This window comes from Laetiporus sulphureus (genome assembly GCF_001632365.1).
Source record: "Laetiporus sulphureus 93-53 unplaced genomic scaffold LAESUscaffold_8, whole genome shotgun sequence".
NCBI lineage: Eukaryota > Fungi > Basidiomycota > Agaricomycetes > Polyporales > Laetiporaceae > Laetiporus > Laetiporus sulphureus.
Window position 1 is genome coordinate 780,574 of NW_024468517.1, and position 17,951 is coordinate 798,524.

The window sequence follows — 17,951 nt, forward strand, 5'->3', positions numbered from 1 at the left end:
AGCACGCAGTCCTTCACAAGCCGTCCGTTCCGTCCATCCATTCATTTAGCCTACCATCAACTGTGATATCCCGCCCCGAACAACGGCTGGTCGACATTCATCGCATGCACATGGTCGACTCCCATCCCCGAAGGCGTCCTGGGATCGACGGAAGCCATGTAATTCAGCTCCGTGTCCCTGTTCACGGCCTGGTGGTAGAGGCGTTGCATCTCATTTGCCTGCTCGGCGCACTCCTCGTACGCGTAGCTGTACTGCTGCAGCCCGTCGATGCAATTCTGCACTTCGGGGCGTCCGAGGCGCGCGAGGAGCATCCCGGCCTGGATGATGCTGACGTGCATCACCGCCGAGTCGAGCTTCTGTAAGTCACAAGTGCGTGAGATCATCGGCCAAGCTCTGGTTGTATCGCGCTCGGAAGATCAGAAAAAGACGAACCAGATACCCATTTTGTGCCAAAATACCCGCCTGTGATCGTCAATATTCCGTCAGCTCCCTGTCCAAATGTGCTCTAGAAGCGATCAAAGGATCTGCATCTTACCAGTCCTGCGATGCGCGATGCCGATTGCAGCGCCATGTCCATCACTTTCTGCTTGTACTCCTCTATCACGTCGGTATTAGGCAGGTACTGCCCGGGGCTTCCCGCGCGCATCGCTTCTTGTACGTCCCTGATCTCCTTGATGCCAAAGTCGTCCGCGGCGTTGAACAAGATGATCCACATGATGTGATACGTCGCGTCGCTCGCGCCTGTAATGGCATGTATTCATTTTCAGCAGGATGATCGCCGAGACATGGCAAATGGAGCACTCACATGACGTGACAGCACTAACAAAGTCCCAATTCGACGGCAGCGCGTTCGTCGGTACCCCGATCATCGAGAGGTATTGCTCGCGCCACCCGGTCAGCGCCTCAATAAAATGTTTGAATACGTCAACGGGGATCCCGTCCGACTCGGTCGCAGGCCGCCACAACTGGCGAGACATGTTCCGGGCAATCCGTGCCAGCGCGTGTGCAGCGCGGTAGTATCCCTGGATCATACGCACGGTTGATTGCTGGGGATATTGAGGTATAGACAGCGTGCTGCTGCTTACCAGGAACTATGAGACGCATGACACACGAACGACAGCGCAGCAGATGAGGTTAGAGATAGAAAGGTTCGACGACCGGAAGCCCTACCTCCAGCTGTTCCCTTGGCGAGGGCGGCGTCTCTTCTTGCGCTTCCATGTTTTCGGGAGGCACCGGCCCCGCCGTGTAGAAATCAATGTCATAATCGTCGTCGTCTCTGTAAGCAACCGTCAAACAACGCATGTAGCATCACCATCAGAAGAAACCCACAGCATCGGCTTTCTCCTGTAGTACGCGCTTCCATATGCCTCAGCGATGCAAGCCATCCACCATGCAAAGACCATCGTCCCTCGCTCTTCTGGATCTTGGATGTTGACCATGACCGACTTGCGGTTGATCTACATCTTGACATTAGAAGACCAAGCAAATGGTCGGCAAAACAAAGCGCTATCCTACCTGGAGTTCCAGCAGCATGCGAATGGCAGATCCTATCCAGAAGCCATGATAGCCTAGAGCAACCGATCAATGCCAATCTTTGCCACTGTCACCAAGCATACCAAGGGAGTTGCCTTTGCTTTCTAAGAAGCGAGATAGAGGTCAGTTACTCGGAGGGATCGTCTCCCAACAAAGGTGAAACGCACGGCTCTGCATCGTTTCTATTAATAGTGCAATGACTACGTGTTCGGCACTCGGAATGCGATGCACTTTCAGGTCTTCTGCAAGGTCTCTCGCGCGGTTGACGAGCATCTTGGCAAGACGACTATGATTATTATTCCTCATCCGGTCGCGCATGAACACCGGGTGCTCGGAGAATTTGGCACCCCAAGCAATCACCGTCGCAACGAGCCTGAAGACAAGACATCGCGAGTCAATCTGCCAGAATGAGCCTGCTAGAAGCAGAGAGCTTACGCAGGATGAAGCGGACGAAGAGTGTCGTTATGTCCATGGTGACTCCGGGACCCGAAAGGACTTCCAGGTGAAGTGCTAGGCGGGCTGTGCGAACTGTGACTGCGAGAGCGGGAGCTCATATGCAGGCTGAGACGCAAGCGTGCTCGGAATTGTGCAGGGTTCAGTAATGGGATGCGTGAGTGCACTATCTGGAAAAACACTTCTACCAAATCCAAAGCGAGGCTGCAGCATTGTATGTCAATCAGCTCACACGACAAATACCTCGAATGATGAGCTGACGCAACTCGGTACGGTATGAGTCTTCGGCGAGACTTGGCGCGAGTTCGCCCCATTCGGCATACGCGTTCGCTATTCCAGGCGAGCTGTATCCATGGCCAGCGCTGACGAAACATATTGTCAGCCTACTCATGTCACACTTCGCGTCGCAGCGAGAGATGAACCTGGAAGTTGGCGGGGAGAAGAGATAGGCAAGCAGATCACGTATCGATGTAGAAGACGAGATGGGACTGCCGCCCTGCAGAGCCCTGAATGACGTTGGGGTGGAATAGTTGGGTGAGGAGGGCAGCGACTGGTCCGCGGCGGGGCTGCTGATGGAGAAGACCGGTGAGCGCCCCGTGGTGGCACGAGATCCTGATCTGGCTTACACGCGTGAAGAGCCCGGCGTAGCGCTGTGAGTGCGGAGCCGACGATGATCAGAATACAATCAATGGCGAACGAGATCTAGGCTGTGTTCTCACTTATTCTGAGACGTGCTCAGCGTCCGGGGCCGTCGAGCGGCATTACGCTTCTTCTCTGTAGTGGCTTGTTGCACGAAGTGTCTGTGGGACATTAGCCGTTTAGGAGAGCGTTTCGCGTAAAGAGGCTGGCGACGAACGTGCACGGGTAATTCTTAGACAGGCAATGCTGTAATGGGCTCATCGTAAGCGGGCCAACTGTGTAGTGTTTCCGTAAATCAAGGTACCTGGCACTAGAAACGGAGTCAGCATGCGTGCATGAAGAACACATGTACCGCTCACCTTCTCTTGCCCCAAGACCGGCTGGCACTTCACTTTACGCGCCCTGGTAATTAGGAGGTCAATATGAGCCTGTACCTGAGCTGGGGTGACGACAACGGGGCTGTGCAGCGCAACGTACCTGCAAGCATCGCAGGCTGTATTTTGCTTGCGCGGCGGGGGGAGAGTCTTGGCCAGTTCGTGAATTTGATTCTGCATGGTCGTACTCGTCAAATTGAAGGCTGCAACGGCGAGGTGAGCCCAAGCTGGCACACAGCGGCGGGGAGGAAGGGAGCGTCGAACAGACCTTGGGATACGGCGTGCGGGAGGTCGTGGACGCTGTCGTGCGCGTCCATGACGGTGGTTAAGAGGGAAAGGGCGACGGACCTGGAATGCCTTGTTCGAGGAGGTCAATGAGTGGCTTGTGCCGGCAAAGAGCGTCGACCCATCTTGCTTGCTTACGATTTCCGGCAGGCGAACAAGATCGAATCTCGGGCCCGATCCACCACGTGGCCGCTCCTTCCGCCGCACGGGCCAATCCCGGATCTCCGGTTTGTCGGTTTGCCCTAATCAGGCACAGTCTACCCGGCGCCGTACGTAAGTTTCTCCCACGAATTTATTCGACGCCGCGGCTGCTGGAATTGAGTAGAGTCACACACAAGTCACGTCGACTCATTCATGTGCAGTCACGGCACATCACATCGAGTCACACAGCGCCACACGCTCCCGAGCGAGCTCACGTGCACTGACGCGCGGTCCAAAATTTGGAAGGCTCGCCGTCGCCATCACCGACCACCTATTAGCCCGCCATGGTCAAAGTCGACATCATCGAGGAAAAGGACCAGGACGCCAACTCCCCCTACGCCTCCCCCTCCTCGTCGCGCACATCCTCCTCCGTCTCCCTCTCTAACGTAAGCGATGCCGAGCTCGACCTCGAAGAGTCTCTCTACGAGCGCATTGTCGCCCTCGTCGACATCGTACCTCCTTCCACCCGCCACAAAATAAACTCCCGCGTTTCCAAGGCGGCCGGCTTTGTCAAGGGTACCGGCAAGCTCGTCGGCAACCTCGTGTGGATAGTCACCACGAGCGCGCTCCTCATCGGCCTCCCGCTTGCTCTCAGCCTAGAGGACGAGGCCAAGATCGTGCAGCAGGAGAAGGAGATGCTGGCTCAGCAGCAGGGTGCGCAGCATGTAAGTCCCATTACTACAGTTTCGCCGACGACCCGCGCCATGCTCACCCTCTCTACGTCGCCAGATGGCTTCCATGTACGCTCCGTCGAATCCCAACCAACAACAGCAAAAGGGAGTCGTTCCCCCGGGATTCTAGACCTCTCCGCCGTCCCCATCCTGCTTCTTTCTTGCTATATTGTATCATTAATAGCTCCCCGATCATCTGTATTTCGCTGGCCTCTCCCATTCGGCGCCGCATTGGCCCTTTTCCTGCGAACGGCCCTCCGCCGGCGTGCCACGATTTCCCAGCCAAGTATACTATGACGCTTCTCGCTGATACATGCTCCTCACATCGAGAGCCTAGCAACGCTGCAGACGTTCTTCGCTGTTATTGCGGAACCGCCGGTAGTCATGATAACCTCTTTAGTCTGTAATTACCGTCACCGCGAGATGCCTATCACCGGACGTCATCTCAAATCGTCAGACCATCTCTACAATTGCTTAGAGCCGGACCTGCGATAACCATCGCCGCGACGCTGAATTGCAGCGGAGGACTTCTCGGGCCAGAGCAACGGAATTTCAATTGAATGACAACACATGGGATCACACGTTATGGCAACTCGTACTGCCAGACCGTATCTCATCAGCCACCTGAACGACGTGCGAACATAGCGATTTACATACCAGAGCCTCCCGCGATGCAGGCAACTGCACGGCACGCGAGTAATTCTCTCTGTGAACCGAGCCACGTCAGTCGACTCACCATTCAACTCGTGTCACAGAGAACTTACGCCGAGCGGTACCGTCTCAGATAAGTGATTGCATGCTGCTCAATCTCGTCAGGGACGACGCCGACCTTGTCCCAGTCACCGGGGACGTCCACGTCATCAAGGTAACGACGCAGCACTTCGTCAGGGCTGATCGCCGGCCACCACACATTCTGCGCGACTTTGGAAAGCGCAAGCGCGATGCGCTTCGGTAAGATGGGTGCGCGATCGGGTGCGCGGCAGGTCACAGCCGACACAAGGGTGAGCAGGTACTCGTGGGTGAGGGTAGAGGGCCCAGGCAGGTTGAGTGTGCCCGGAAGCGAAGGGACCGAAAGGAGGTTCGTGAGCGCTTGTGCAACGTCGAAGACCTGTGTGAAACTTGAGGCCTGCAGTACGTGAAGCGACAACGTCTAGTACGTACATGCACCGGGCGAACTTTCGTTCGCATATGGTTAAGTTTCCACCAGATGGGCCAGACTGCCGTCACGATGTCAATGGTTGCGAGCCGAGCACCGCATTTCGCGACGCGACACACCTGCCATGTTCGTCAAGAATTTGTCCTCATAGCCGTACATGGCCGCGGGCCGGACGATCGTCGCGGTCGGGAACGCCTCCTTGACGAGGTCCTCGCCGCGAGCCTTGGACTTGTAGAACTCGGATGGCGAGTCGTGCGACGCGTTCAGATGCGAGACGTGAACGAAGCGTGCGACGCCCGCCCGTGCGGCGATGCTTGCGATGCGGTGTGCGCCGTCTTTGTGGACGGCGTCGAAAGTGAAGTTCCTTCGTGAGTTTGAGAGGGTGAGCGGTCGAGGCGGAAACGAGGGATGGAAAGCATACTTTGTCTCGTAGTTCCTGCCGACAAGGTTGTACACAATGTCAGAGTGCCTCAGACACTCTTCAATCTGATCCTCCCTCCGGAGGTCCCACTCCTGCCTCCCATAGCGTCATCAGCGGCTCACCCCTCCATAACCGCGACACAAACGCACCGTCGGGATAATCTGCCCAAGATCCCCCATCGGCCTCAAGTGCCTCTTCTCATCCTCATCTCTATACGGAATAATAATCTGCGTGCCCGACTTCGCTGCGAAGCCCCACGTCGCGTCAAATCAGCCGGCATCCAACACAAAGTTCAATGCAACGCACCGAGCTTCGCTACGAGATATCTTCCTAAGAAACCGGTGCATCCAAACACGGTAGCGACATGTCCCGTCACCGCACTCCTTCCCGGTGGGCCATACGAGATAATGGGCTTGTTGTGGGGCAGGGTGAGGAGGTCATGCAATGACCGCTATGTCCAACCCGCGCATTCATCAATCTTATCATAACCGCTGGTCGACGAGAGAGCTCACCTTGCTCTGCGAAGTGGCGACGCGCTGCAGACGCACGCAATTTGAGGATACGACCAACATTTCCGCTGGGACGATGAGCAGCACCTTTGTCCTCGCTGCCGCCGTTCGTCTCGCCTCGACCGGCTTTTTCCGAGGTGCATGATCGTGCATCAGTCTTTCCTCCTATGGCAAGCATCGGTGGCCCCAACTTCAACTTCTAACGTATTACATGCGAGTGGTCGAGCACAGTCCCGCAGTTTGCATGGAGCTGTTAGTTCATGGCTCTCAGGCTGATTGATTCATGCATTGCTAGTACAACGGTTCGTCGGCTGGTCACACTCTCCTCAGCGGCCGTCCGGAACCGTCGCGTCAACGGTCGGCGTATCCTCGCTTCGTCCAAATTCTCTCGCTTTGCACTATATTTATGCTCTGTGAAGATAGGGAACGCTTTGTACACTTGGGATCATAGGTTCGAAGAGGGCACCAGTATCACCAAGGTCGTCATCATGTCGAGATATACATGTGAGCTAGTGAGAACAGCCTACCGCTTTCTCTATAGGCCATAAATATGGACTGCTGACAAGGGCATCTGTCAATAGATTCCTAAACTGTCTATGTATTTATCATCTTCCGTGAAAACTGCTTCCAGGGCCGTAGTCGTCTGATGCACTATCGCTAGGCATTGACAGATTATACAGCACCGTCTTGTGAGATTGGGTAGCCTGTTTTGCGCCTCAGTGTGAAATTGATGGTGTAACCTGGCCAATGCATCACGCCACACGGCCTGAGATTGTTGGGGGAGGGGTCAGGATAGGGATCAAACTCAGTCGCGTTCATGCAACTGAGCCGAGTACACCTCGGACAAGGTTCGGTGGTCCTGGTCTGACAGCAAGGTGTGTCTGTGCGTTACTATCACCGTGCCTTCTATCTTTCTCACCAAGGTTGTTTCATTGATCACGCGAAGAGTCGTCTTCGCTACAATCAGTAAATTTCATCAACCACTTCAAGGCGCGGAAGGGATATGTGTCTCAGAAAGGCCGGTCACGGAACCTCCCGGTTGGCATATGAGAGTGAGAAGCTATCTGTCCATCTTTGCGCAGCCTGAATGCGCTCACACTGGTACTATTAACAGCGCTGTGCCTTCAGCATCCGTCCGTGTGGTCGTCATTGCTCAGTAATGTCTCAGTCAAACGACGATCACTCGCCGAAGGCACCGGTCTTCTGCAAACGTTGTGAGCTCCTTATGTTGCCGTTGTCAGTCAGCATAGTTGACCTTGCAACAATTTCACCAGTGTCGTGAGCAATAACTTTAAATTCGCAATAGTTAGTGCATCCTCAGAATACTTCCGATGCCCCTAAAATCAATTCTGTGGAATAGCGGTGATATTCTATGAATCCATTTTCACTAGCTCCGAAGAAGCTGCTCTCGTGTGGTCTGGGCCATCTGACAAGAGGCCACTACAGTCTTTCCGTTGAACCGCCTCTGCTTTCCCCCGGGGTTAGTGGTCTTCTCCTCAAGTGCAAAATCAAGTTTTTCTCATCTATGGTATGCTTATCACCATCAGAGGTGGATGTTGCATAACAATGTGTCTTATAGAAGTTTATGACGGTTACAATGTAACTCAAGATGTGAAGCAAATAGTGTGCTTGACGCCTGTACAACCTTGGCCGTACAGGCTACAACGGCAGGTGCGCTGCACGTTCCTTGTCTCTGATGTGTAATCTTTCAGCGCTATACCTTGGGTTTATTTTACGAACTTTGTCGCTAAAATAAGTCATAGGGTGATTTTCAAGGGAGACGTCCGCTGGTGAGTGAACTTTGAACCGATCATGTTGTTCGGCGCGCTTGATCGGCATTTTCCGTGCTCCTGGATGTCTCCAGTGTCTTCGGTTGCCTCTCCTAAGTAGTATGATGACAAGCACAGCACATCTCGTCTCAACCACCATATTCGCAAATCAAATGTTTGTTTGAAACAGGCACCCTGTGGAGCATGCATCGTCACTACGCATTGTGCCGGACGTGAGCTTTCGACGTTGGCGTTCAACTCACACTACAGACTCTTCGGAATAGCTGTGTCAGCTGTCCGAGTACCCGTTGTTGCCGCTCATATTATGGGCTCAGCTCCGATATTAACGCATCTGCTTCATTCTCGCCAGTGTCTCGACAGAGGTGGTCCGCCTTGATCATCTGGGTCAATCCACGCCCATCGAGGATCGAATCTTCACAGATTTGCGGTATGACTTCCGGACTGCGAAAGAGACCAGTGCGTGTAATTTCGCCACATGTTCTGTCACTGTACTGCAGACCATCAAGACTACTAAGAAGAGTGTGCAGGAGGCAGAAGGCGACACAAAAGATTTGTAACCGCGTTCTCCGGATGCGGTGCCAACCTCTGTAGTCACAGTGCGCGGATGACACAGTTGAGTCAAGTCGGCCTATATCACACTGCCTGAATATTATGATTAACAGTCCGTATACACGTGGAGATGAGATGATGCATTTACAACAAAGTACACAGCGAGCACAGCGGATCATTTGAATCATGATGGTCGTTGAGTTTGCTCGAACGTTTGGAAGCGAGGCGAGTTGGACCGAAGTCCGTGAACGGTTATTTCCGTACTTTAAAAGCGTATGGCAGATGCTAGGGTCTCTACGTGGTCGTAGAAAGGTACTTCGTCATCGAACATCCTTACCAGAGCGACGTTCCCACCGACACATTGACAAGGAGCCGCCTGTCGGGAAGAATGGCTTCGTCAAATCAAACAACACTATTTCAAGACATCGAGATCTTACAACCACTGTGAGTTCCACTTTGCTGATCACCTTGGTTTGCGGTTGACGTTGCACTTTGTTCTAGTGTTGCAATTAAGTACTGCTGGATCGCAAGCGCTGGTATGTCCGAGGAAATGTTTGAATTGAACTTGACTGAGTCCTTGCGTCCCAGCTATAGTACTCTATGAATATATACTCACACTACCGGAGGAGATGTCCCTTGTTTGGTTCGGCCACCTGACAATTACCAACGTGCTCTTCGTGGCAAACAGATACTTTCTCTTGTCACTGGGATTTGCAAATGCTATAGAATCGTTATATTGGTCCTCTTCGCAAGTAAGATTCCAAGCTTTTCCCGCTTGTGCGTGACTCACACTTTCCAGGGGTAATTCAGTCTGGTGCTGATATACCATATTCATCGCACTAACGATATTACCTAAAGGTGTGAAGCGACAACAATGCTTGCTGACTGCGCAAACGTGGCGGTACAGGTTGTAACAGCAGGTCAGTCGCAAAACGATCGCTCAAACTACAGCGCTCATCGAACTGCTCAAACGAACAGGGCTCTCCGCTTTGCGGGTTTATGCAATTGGTGGCCATCGAATGATACTTCCTACACTTGTCTTAGCATTCGGGTTGGCTCCAGCGATCTGTAACGTCGTCAGTCCACCCTTGATGCCTTTTGTCGTCTGCATTCATCCAGATCTCTAGTACATCATGACGCGCATATCGGGGATGTCCGTGCTCTACATCGTGAATGTTCCACTATGCAACACCAACTCATCGCCATCACAGGCATTGCAAAATCCGTGAGGCATTTCTCATCCCTATGTCCTCAACGTTGAGAGTAATGATATTCTGTCCAGACGTATGTATTGAGAATGTTCACAACCCTGCTTAGTTTGTTGAAGCGATTGAAGTGATCTTTGTGTCCCGTTTGTGTCCAATCACGTCCGACATGATCGTCCTTGTAGTCACCTGGATCAAGACGTACAAATTCGCGAGAGAAGCTCGTTCGACAACATTAGCCTTCTTTCTGCTACGAGATGGTGCGTTTGATGTCTAATATTGCTGCAATATGACTGAAAGATGTCGTAGGCACGCTATACTTTTCGTATGTCAGTCGTAGCGAGCGATAGACACTGATGCTTACTCGCGCTGGGTAGCTCACTTCTCGCTTTGAATATTTTCGAGATAGTCCTTGCCTTGACAATGCAGTTCGAACAGGTATGCGTGTTGTTCATTTCTGGCGTATTGACATCATAACGTAATATAGCAACCTGCGTATAGCTATGTTTCGACATTCTTGGGCCCGTGAGCATGAACTTTTCTAGGATATGATAACGTTGTCATGTTTATCAAACTCGAAGGATATCATCTATCCTACTGACACGCTTTGTGTTGAACTTACGCCGAGCCCATACTACCATTGTCGACTCACAGGAACTCACGCACTCCACCGCCTCCGAGGTGCAGAGCACGGTGTTCACGTCCATAATTGTCGGCAACATGGATGCCGATCTGGATTTCAATCAAGACGCTGACACAGATGTTGTGGACAATGTGGAAGAGGGTTGGGACTGGGAAGCTGTCGAGGATGGCACCCGCGCAGAGGTCCAATAGGATGACAGTGTTGAAATATACAGTCTTGAAGGTCCCGCTGGTGAGTGAACTTTGAATCAATGAATGTTGTTCGGCGCGCCTGATCGGCATTTTCCGTGCTCCTGGATGTCTCCTTGTCCATCTGTCTTCGGTTGCCCTCTCCTACGTAACATAGCTCATCTCATCTCAACCAGCATATTCGTACTTCGAATGTTCGTTTGAAACAGGCACCCTCTGCAACACGCATCGTACGCAATGATTGTGCCGGACGTGAATTAACTCACAGCAGACTCTTCGGAACAGCTGTGTTAGCTGTCAGAGTACCTGTTCCTGCTGCTCATATTATGACTCAGCTCAGAGATAAACGCACTGTCTGCTTCATTCTTGCCAGCGTCTCGACAGAGGTGGCCCGACTTGGAGCTTGATGTTCAGGATCAATCCACGCACATCCGGGATCAGATCTTCACCAACTTTGCGGTATGATCTCAGGACCGTGAAAGAGACCAGTGCGTGTAAATCAGCCGCATGCACTGTCACTGTACTGCCGACCGTCAACACTCCCAGAGAAGAGTGTGCAGAACGCAGAAGGAAACACCAAATTTTGAACCTTGTTCTCCAAATGCGGTGCCGTCCTCTTCGGTCATAGCGCGCGGACGACGCAGTTGAGTCAAGTCAGCCTATATCATAATGTTCGGAAATCGTGATGAACAGTCCGTACACAGGTGGAGATGAGGTGATACAGTTGTCGCAAAGTACACAGCGAGAGAGCGGATCGCAATCATGATGGCCGTTGGCTTTGCTCGAATGTTTGGAAGTGAGGCGAGTTGGATCGAAGCCCGTGAATAGTTATCTCCGTGCCTTAAATGCGTACGGCCGATGCCAGGATCTCTACGTGGTCGTATAAAGGTACTTTGTCACCGAGCGTCCTTACCAGAGCGACTTTCCCACCGACGCATTGACAGGGGCCGCCTAAGGGGGAGAATGGCTTCGCTCAATCAGACAACACTATTCCAAGATATCGAGGTCTTACAACCACTGTGAGTCTGCTGTGCTGACCATCTTGGCATGTGATAGTGATGTTGCATTTTGTTATAGTGTTGCAACTAACTACTGCTTGATCGCAAGCGCTGGTATGTCCTAGACAATCTTTGAAGCGAACTTGACTGAGTCCTTGCGGCGCAGCTATAATATTCTATGAATATATACTCACACTATCCGACGAGGTCTCCCTTGTTTGGTCCGGCCACCTGACAATTACCAACGTGCTCTTCGTGGCAAACAGATATTTTCTCTTGTCACTGGGATTTGCGAATGTTATGGAGTCATTGTACTGGTCCTCCTCGCAAGTAAGATTCCAAGCTATTCTCATTTGCATTTCGCTTACTCTTCCAAGGGGTGATTTATTCTGGTGCTTATATATCATATTCCGAATGGTAGTAACGATATTACCCAAAGGTGTGAAGCGACAACAATGCTTACTCGCTGCGCAAACGTGGCAGTACAAGCTGTAACAGCCGGTCGGTCGTAAACTATCGCTCAGACTACAGCACTCATTGTACTACTGAAATGAACAGGGATTTCTGCTTTGCGAGTCTATGCAATCGGCGGCCATCTGATGATACTTCCTACATTCGTATTAGCATTCGGATTGGTTCCGGCGATCTGTAACATCGTCAGTTCACACTTAATGCCTCTTGTCATTTGTATTCACCCCGATCTCTAGTACCTCATGACGCGCATGTCGGGGATGTTCATCCTCTACATCGTAAATGTTCCATTATGCGCCACTAACGTATTGGCATCACAGACATTGCAAAATCGGTGAGGCATCTCTCATCCTTATGTCCTTAACGCTGAGAGTAATGGTATTGATATTCTGTCTAGACGTATGTATCGAGAATGTTCACAATCCTGCTTAGTTCGTTGAAGCGATTACAGTGATATTTGTGTCCCGTTTGTGTCCACTGGCGTCCGACATGATCGTCCTCGTAGTCACCTGGGTCAACACGTACAAAATCGCCAGACAAGCTCGCGCGGTAAAGGGAACAGCTTCATTGGCCGTCTTTCTGCTACGTGATGGTGTGTTCGATGTCCTTATATTGCCACAATATGATTAATCGGTGTCATAGGCACGCTATACTTTTCGTATGTCAGTCATAGCGAGCGATAGACACTTACACTTACTTGCGCTGAGCAGCTCACTCCTGGCGTTGAATATCCTTGAGATAGTACTCGCCTTGGCTGTTCAAATCGACGAGGTATGCCTTCGTAGTCATTTCTGGCCGCGTACTGACATCGCGTAATGTAGGGAGAGGCGTATGTCTATATATCGACATTCTTGAGTCCGTAAGTGAGGACGTTTCTAGGATATGATAACGTTGCGACGTTGACCACACTCGAAGGATATCATCTATCCTACTGACACGCTTCGTGTTGAACTTACGCCGAGTCCCCACCACCACTGTCGACTCACGGGAAATCACGCACTCCACCGCGTCTCAGGCAGAGAGCATGGTGTTCGCATCCAGAATTGTTGGCAACATGGATGCCGATCTGGACTTCAATCATGATGCCGACACAGATGCTGTGGACAATATGGAAGAGGGTTGGGACTCGGGAGCTGTCGAGGATGGCTCCAGCGCAGAGGTTCAATAGGACAACAGTGTTGAAACATACAATCTTGTAGGTCCCGCCGGTCATAGATGCTGTGGACAATACGGAAGAAGGTTGGGACTCAGGGGCTGTCGAGGATGACTCCCGCGCAGACATCCAACAGCGCGACAGTTTTGAAGCAAACAATAAGGTCTCCGCATAGCTTGCCCACACCATGTCTTCCAACTGTTCCCATCCTTCATAATACCCCCCTTTGCGTGGATTGCATCTATGAACTGTACGTATGCGTAGCATCCCAGGCCGAACCGCTACCACACGTGTCAGTCCATCGTCCTGATACGCGAAGCAGACCTCAGTCCTCGTGCGACCCTCAGCACGCCCCCAACGCCCACATCGTCGCTCACGCGAAAGGTAGCATGGATCACTCACACTCCGGGATGCCGTCAACAGCTCTCACGCAAGGGCTCCGCGTGCTCGTACGCCATCCACTGCGTCGAGTCTAGCCTTTGAGGCACTGCCTCTGCAGATGCGGTGTGTGGGGGAGGGTACGAACCGTCTACTGTCTCCGCTGACGGTCTGCGCACCGGTTTGAGCGGATCTGCGCTAAGGGATCAGTTCAGCAGAATACTCCCTGAAACGCTGAGCTCCGAGTCGGCTCGTATCCTGAAGCGCGGCCCGTATCTTCCGTGCAATTGTTCAAGTTGCACAGGCTGTTTGCTATGGGCTGACCGGGAGACCATGATCCTTGAAGCACGCTTCATGCATACGCCCCCTATGAGATAGCCCAGGTACCTGGCCAGGCATCCGATGGCGTGTTTGGCAGAGGCGTGGACCCCCAAATCGATGAATGCGAGTGATGTGCGAATGACGGCCAAAGCGTGTACAACGGCAGTTGGGCTTGTGCAATACCAGATGCCGTCAGTATGATGAAATACGGCGAGTATCCAATTGAATGACGGTACCTATCGAAGTCTCGCATTTGATACTGCGATGACGAATCGGCCTACTGGTAGATGATAGTAGATGGTTCGCAAACTCGCACACGGACAACTGAGAAGCAGACGTTCACCCGCGATTTTTCAAGACTTGCATAAAATATGATTTATTTATCTGTGTCGGTACAAATGCAGATGGCGGTGATGATGCGAGTGGGATGCCCATGCAAGCGGGAGTACAGACCGTGCGGAGACTTCGATGAACCCTGCTAGAAGAACACTGAGACAACGTGCGACGTCTGTGGGGGAAATGCGATGATGCGATGTATGTGTGTATGTACGGGGTGGACTCATGGCGTGGTTGTGGGATGGGAATGTGGCAAATATAACAGTATGCATGATGCTGATGTGCGGTCCGTGATGCAAACGAGAGAAAACGTACAACCAAAGAGAAACAAACGGTTCATGACCGCGCCCGAAGCGCTTTTCTAAAAGTCAAGTCCTCCGCGCATTGCGAGCTCAATGAGGCTGGCTCCGCTGGAAGAGCGTCGCTTTGATGTCGCGCAGGACGTTGTGGTGCTCGGGCGAGATGATGTCCCGGTGCGAGGTGAAGAAGCCGAGCAGGCGATCCATCATCGCGGACGCGTCCGCGAGACTTGGCACGACTTCGACCTGGGGCGCCGCATATATCATCTCGGGCAGCCGCATGAACGCCTGCGGCGCCGTGCCGGTCGCGACGGGTACGGCTTGGGGGAGCACGACGGGCTCGGCGGAGTTGTAAACCGCCGGCTCGGGAGACGGGTTCCACGTCGTCTGAGGTGCGGACATATCGAGGCTCGCATCGCGCACGCCCTCCTCCGGAGTGACCTCGTGCTCGTGCTCGCCTGCGAGCGCACCCATCTCCTGCGTGGCCGCGTACTCGACCTGCTCGGGCGTGCGCCCGATGGCGCGCTCCTTCGCAGCGAGCAGGCCGTTGCCGTGGTACTGGCCTTTCTTGATTCCGTGCCGGGCCTTGAAGTTCTCCACCCAGCCCGAGCTCGCCTTGAATCGGTCCTCGGTGAGCCCCTGCTGGAGCGCGACTTCGCGGGCCTTGGTACGGATGGCGGCGTCGGTGATCAGGGTCTTGGTCCGGGCACACTCGCGGAGCCAGCCCTGGAGTGCAAGCTCAAGGTTCGGGAACTTGGACGGCCTGTAACACATGAGCGAATATATGCGCATATATAGACAGTAGCATGTACCTGAACTTGGATACCTGCAGCTTCTCGTCATCCTGCACGTTCAACCACCGGTCCTTCTCTTTCAGGATCTTGCTGATGGTGCTCCGCTCGACACCAAACTTGGATGCGATGGTCTCTTGCTTGACGCCAGGGTTCTCGCGGTGGAAGATGCATATCTGCTTGCGATCGGTGCTCCAGAGACGCGTCTTGCGGTGCTTCGGGACACGGTGCAGTTCTTCAGGTTCGGACTCTTGCTGTTGCTGGGGTAAAGTGGAGTAGCGGGCTGCCGAGTTGGACGAAAGAGTGGTGATTGCAGACGATACACTGAGTGCGGGAGAAGTGGAACGCAAATTGGGAGCGGAGCCAGAGACGGAACGCGAATGAGAGGCCATGTATGAAGAAGAATAAGGGAGAGCGGGAGACGTGGTGGCTACAATGCTGTCGTGAATTCCCATTGCAATGTCGGCGCTGGGAGTCTGTGGGCGCGAGCGCTGCTGGACGGCGAAGGCGAGGGAATGTTGTCGTCGTAACTTGGGAAATGAATGCGCGTCATTACGTAGTCATTACGCAGATAAGCAGATACGAACATCGTAATTTTGGGTTGACGCGGTGCTCTGACTTTGGTCGTGGGTCAATGCGAGGGTGCGGGCGCGACGGCGCTGGATAATGTCGCGGGTCGGACCAATGCTGCTCTCCATCTGCTGTGCCGGGAAGGCGATGCCGTGGGCGGACTGGGTGGGATGAAAGTTGGGAGACTGATGGTAGGTGGCATAGCTATCTGGAGAATGACGCGGGACCATACTAGCCGAGGACGAAGAGTAGTCGACGCGGCCGTCCGAAGAGTGGCTCAATGCGGAATAGAGCGAGGAACTCGAGGAGGAGGCGCTGCTGGGCGGAGAGGCGTGGTCGCCGTTCCATGCCATGGGATGGTTGTTGAGGACGGTGAAGGAGCGAGGACGGGCGAGAAGGGTGGAGGAGTAGGAGGGCACGAGGCCGACGCCGACAGAGTACTGCTGCGTGTCCATCTCAAGTTGTCATCTGCTCGCCTGATCCTCTGCTCGACGGTGATGGTAGCAGTTCCAGAGCAGGGTGTCCTGCGAGCATTCGACGCCTTTTGAAGTTTTCCTTCACCCCTAGCAATCAAAACACGGCATGGCCTTGAAGGTGCAAGATCGGCCTGCGATCCGACCTGGCCACGCTCCTGCACGGAACCTCCTATCGTTCATTTTCTCACTGATGCGTCTCGCAGCCGTGCTCGATGCTCATGTGCATTATTCCTGAAATAATTATAATGCACGAACGCAGGTGCTGCTCGCGGGAGCGGGCCACGCGCGCCAACGCGTCAAACACATCCTGATGGCCTTTACGGATCCATCCTTCCAGAAAATGGCAATTCGCAGACATACTCCAGGACAGCCGCAATCGGTGATGTTGTCATAGCAAGTTGTTCTCCTTCACACCCAAACGCCGCATTCGCTGATGGGCACAACCGTACCCGCCGTCGATCCTCCGTAAGCCAATGTCCTCTTCACCCAGACTCGCCGTGAAATGCTTACAGATCTCGAGTGCAAAATTCAATAGGTGAAACCATAAATTCAGATGCTCCTCGTATCATCGGCGGCATTCGAGCCATACCACGGTGCATCGTGCTCAAGGTGAGGCATTGGATCGTTGGGGGTCCTTTGATCCGGCCCCAACGCCGCGCACCTTTTGCTCAGGTTGTCCACCATGAGGCAGCCGTTCGGATTTGCCGAAAGAATTTTCTGATCCATGCTTCGCGCCTTCCAGCAGCCCTCTTCTTGACCTACCATACGCGGCGACGCAGGCCCTATTCGCTCCATACGATCGACCCGCAGTTAGCATTCGCCCGTCAACAGCAGCAGTTCAATCGCCTCAATGACAGGTACATCCGCGAGCTGTGCAGTCGTCTATGGAGCAACTCAAAATGGACTCGGGAACCCGTCCCCCCTTCTTCTTCCATGTCAGGACATCTTGCCATCATGGCTCCCCTCGATTAGAACGCAGCAAGGCATCCGGAATCCACCGGCCTCATTGCTGATACATTGCTGAAGCTCGAATGGGATAGGTCCCCCACGTCGATCAGCCTTCAGGGATCAACACGTTGTACAAATGCAGCCACCATGCGTTCTTCGATGCCGACACTGCTCGAGTGTCTCGACCCGGCTGAGAGATGGCGCTCGGGCGCGCTTTACCAAACTACGTATTGCTGACGATGCGAGGATCATAAGGGATGCAGCTCTTCTCTACCACGTATGGTGCATTTCCGCCGATTCCACTACGCGCAGGCCTCCTATCAGCGAGGGTATGGGCATGTCTCGCAAGCGATCGCCTAGCTCAGTCAAGGGGCCTAATTCATCAGGCTCGTACTATCTAGGTATACAGCAGCCACGCCCTCCACAACTCGCCGGGTAGCTACTGATCCCCGTCCAGCGCTGTCGCCCCTCCCTCGCGCTCCGATATTGCTATCCGCGAGAGGCCGAATCCATCACGGATCAGCCACTCGCAGCTTTCTAGCCTTTGCTTCCCTCCCAGACCGCCTCGTAGACCCGTCCTCGCCTCTTTGCCT

The 17,951-nt window shown here is 53.3% G+C and overlaps 6 protein-coding genes across 6 annotated transcripts; 3 read left to right on the plus strand and 3 right to left on the minus strand.

The window, feature by feature from the left end:
- Positions 1 to 56: 56 nt before the first annotated feature.
- Positions 57 to 3,316, minus strand: LAESUDRAFT_756976 (uncharacterized protein; the record flags this gene model as incomplete). The annotated part of the gene is made up of 19 exons (XM_040912235.1): positions 57 to 356; positions 433 to 462; positions 536 to 741; positions 806 to 1,091; positions 1,171 to 1,276; positions 1,330 to 1,457; positions 1,516 to 1,568; positions 1,617 to 1,637; positions 1,701 to 1,906; positions 1,969 to 2,170; positions 2,230 to 2,348; positions 2,409 to 2,555; positions 2,613 to 2,636; positions 2,706 to 2,786; positions 2,843 to 2,871; positions 2,930 to 2,935; positions 2,985 to 3,027; positions 3,103 to 3,202; positions 3,268 to 3,316. 19 exons carry the CDS (start codon positions 3,314 to 3,316, stop codon positions 57 to 59), a joined length of 2,136 nt encoding a protein of 711 aa, XP_040767091.1.
- A 453-nt stretch (positions 3,317 to 3,769) lies between these two features.
- On the plus strand, positions 3,770 to 4,292 carry LAESUDRAFT_696104 (uncharacterized protein; the record flags this gene model as incomplete). Its single annotated transcript, XM_040906257.1, has 2 exons — positions 3,770 to 4,150; positions 4,215 to 4,292. The coding sequence occupies 2 exons, from the start codon at positions 3,770 to 3,772 to the stop codon at positions 4,284 to 4,286; spliced, it is 453 nt and encodes a 150-aa protein (XP_040767092.1). The 3' UTR covers positions 4,287 to 4,292.
- A 447-nt stretch (positions 4,293 to 4,739) lies between these two features.
- LAESUDRAFT_756978 (NADH dehydrogenase) lies at positions 4,740 to 6,395 on the minus strand (the record flags this gene model as incomplete). The annotated part of the gene is made up of 9 exons (XM_040912236.1): positions 4,740 to 4,754; positions 4,814 to 4,862; positions 4,921 to 5,264; positions 5,318 to 5,373; positions 5,432 to 5,676; positions 5,734 to 5,825; positions 5,883 to 5,977; positions 6,040 to 6,184; positions 6,246 to 6,395. The coding sequence occupies 9 exons, from the start codon at positions 6,393 to 6,395 to the stop codon at positions 4,740 to 4,742; spliced, it is 1,191 nt and encodes a 396-aa protein (XP_040767093.1).
- Positions 6,396 to 9,955: 3,560 nt separating this feature from the next.
- Positions 9,956 to 10,620, plus strand: LAESUDRAFT_756979 (uncharacterized protein; the record flags this gene model as incomplete). Its single annotated transcript, XM_040912237.1, has 5 exons — positions 9,956 to 10,046; positions 10,096 to 10,111; positions 10,164 to 10,224; positions 10,274 to 10,311; positions 10,368 to 10,620. The coding sequence occupies 5 exons, from the start codon at positions 9,956 to 9,958 to the stop codon at positions 10,618 to 10,620; spliced, it is 459 nt and encodes a 152-aa protein (XP_040767094.1).
- Positions 10,621 to 11,777: 1,157 nt separating this feature from the next.
- On the plus strand, positions 11,778 to 12,716 carry LAESUDRAFT_647585 (uncharacterized protein; the record flags this gene model as incomplete). The annotated part of the gene is made up of 3 exons (XM_040904062.1): positions 11,778 to 12,054; positions 12,174 to 12,302; positions 12,538 to 12,716. Coding segments are annotated over 3 exons (585 nt in total), but the record flags the coding sequence as incomplete, so codon positions are not given.
- A 1,578-nt stretch (positions 12,717 to 14,294) lies between these two features.
- On the minus strand, positions 14,295 to 16,520 carry LAESUDRAFT_723096 (uncharacterized protein). Its single transcript, XM_040908343.1, has 3 exons — positions 15,952 to 16,520; positions 15,386 to 15,894; positions 14,295 to 15,336 (listed from the first exon to the last, which is right to left on the minus strand). Exons 1-3 carry the CDS (start codon positions 16,387 to 16,389, stop codon positions 14,667 to 14,669), a joined length of 1,617 nt encoding a protein of 538 aa, XP_040767096.1. The 5' UTR covers positions 16,390 to 16,520; the 3' UTR covers positions 14,295 to 14,666.
- Positions 16,521 to 17,951: the final 1,431 nt, after the last annotated feature.

Excerpts from the sequence above, each read along its gene's own strand:
- LAESUDRAFT_723096 (XM_040908343.1), bottom strand. The coding sequence starts at position 16,389 with ATGGACACGCAGCAGTACTCTGTCGGCGTCGGCCTCGTGCCCTCCTAC. Across the intron at positions 15,895-15,951 it reads CGTCAACCCAAAATTACGAT|TTACGACGACAACATTCCCT; the intron begins GTTCGTATCTGC and ends TCATTTCCCAAG. Across the intron at positions 15,337-15,385 it reads CTGCAGGTATCCAAGTTCAG|GCCGTCCAAGTTCCCGAACC; the intron begins GTACATGCTACT and ends CATGTGTTACAG.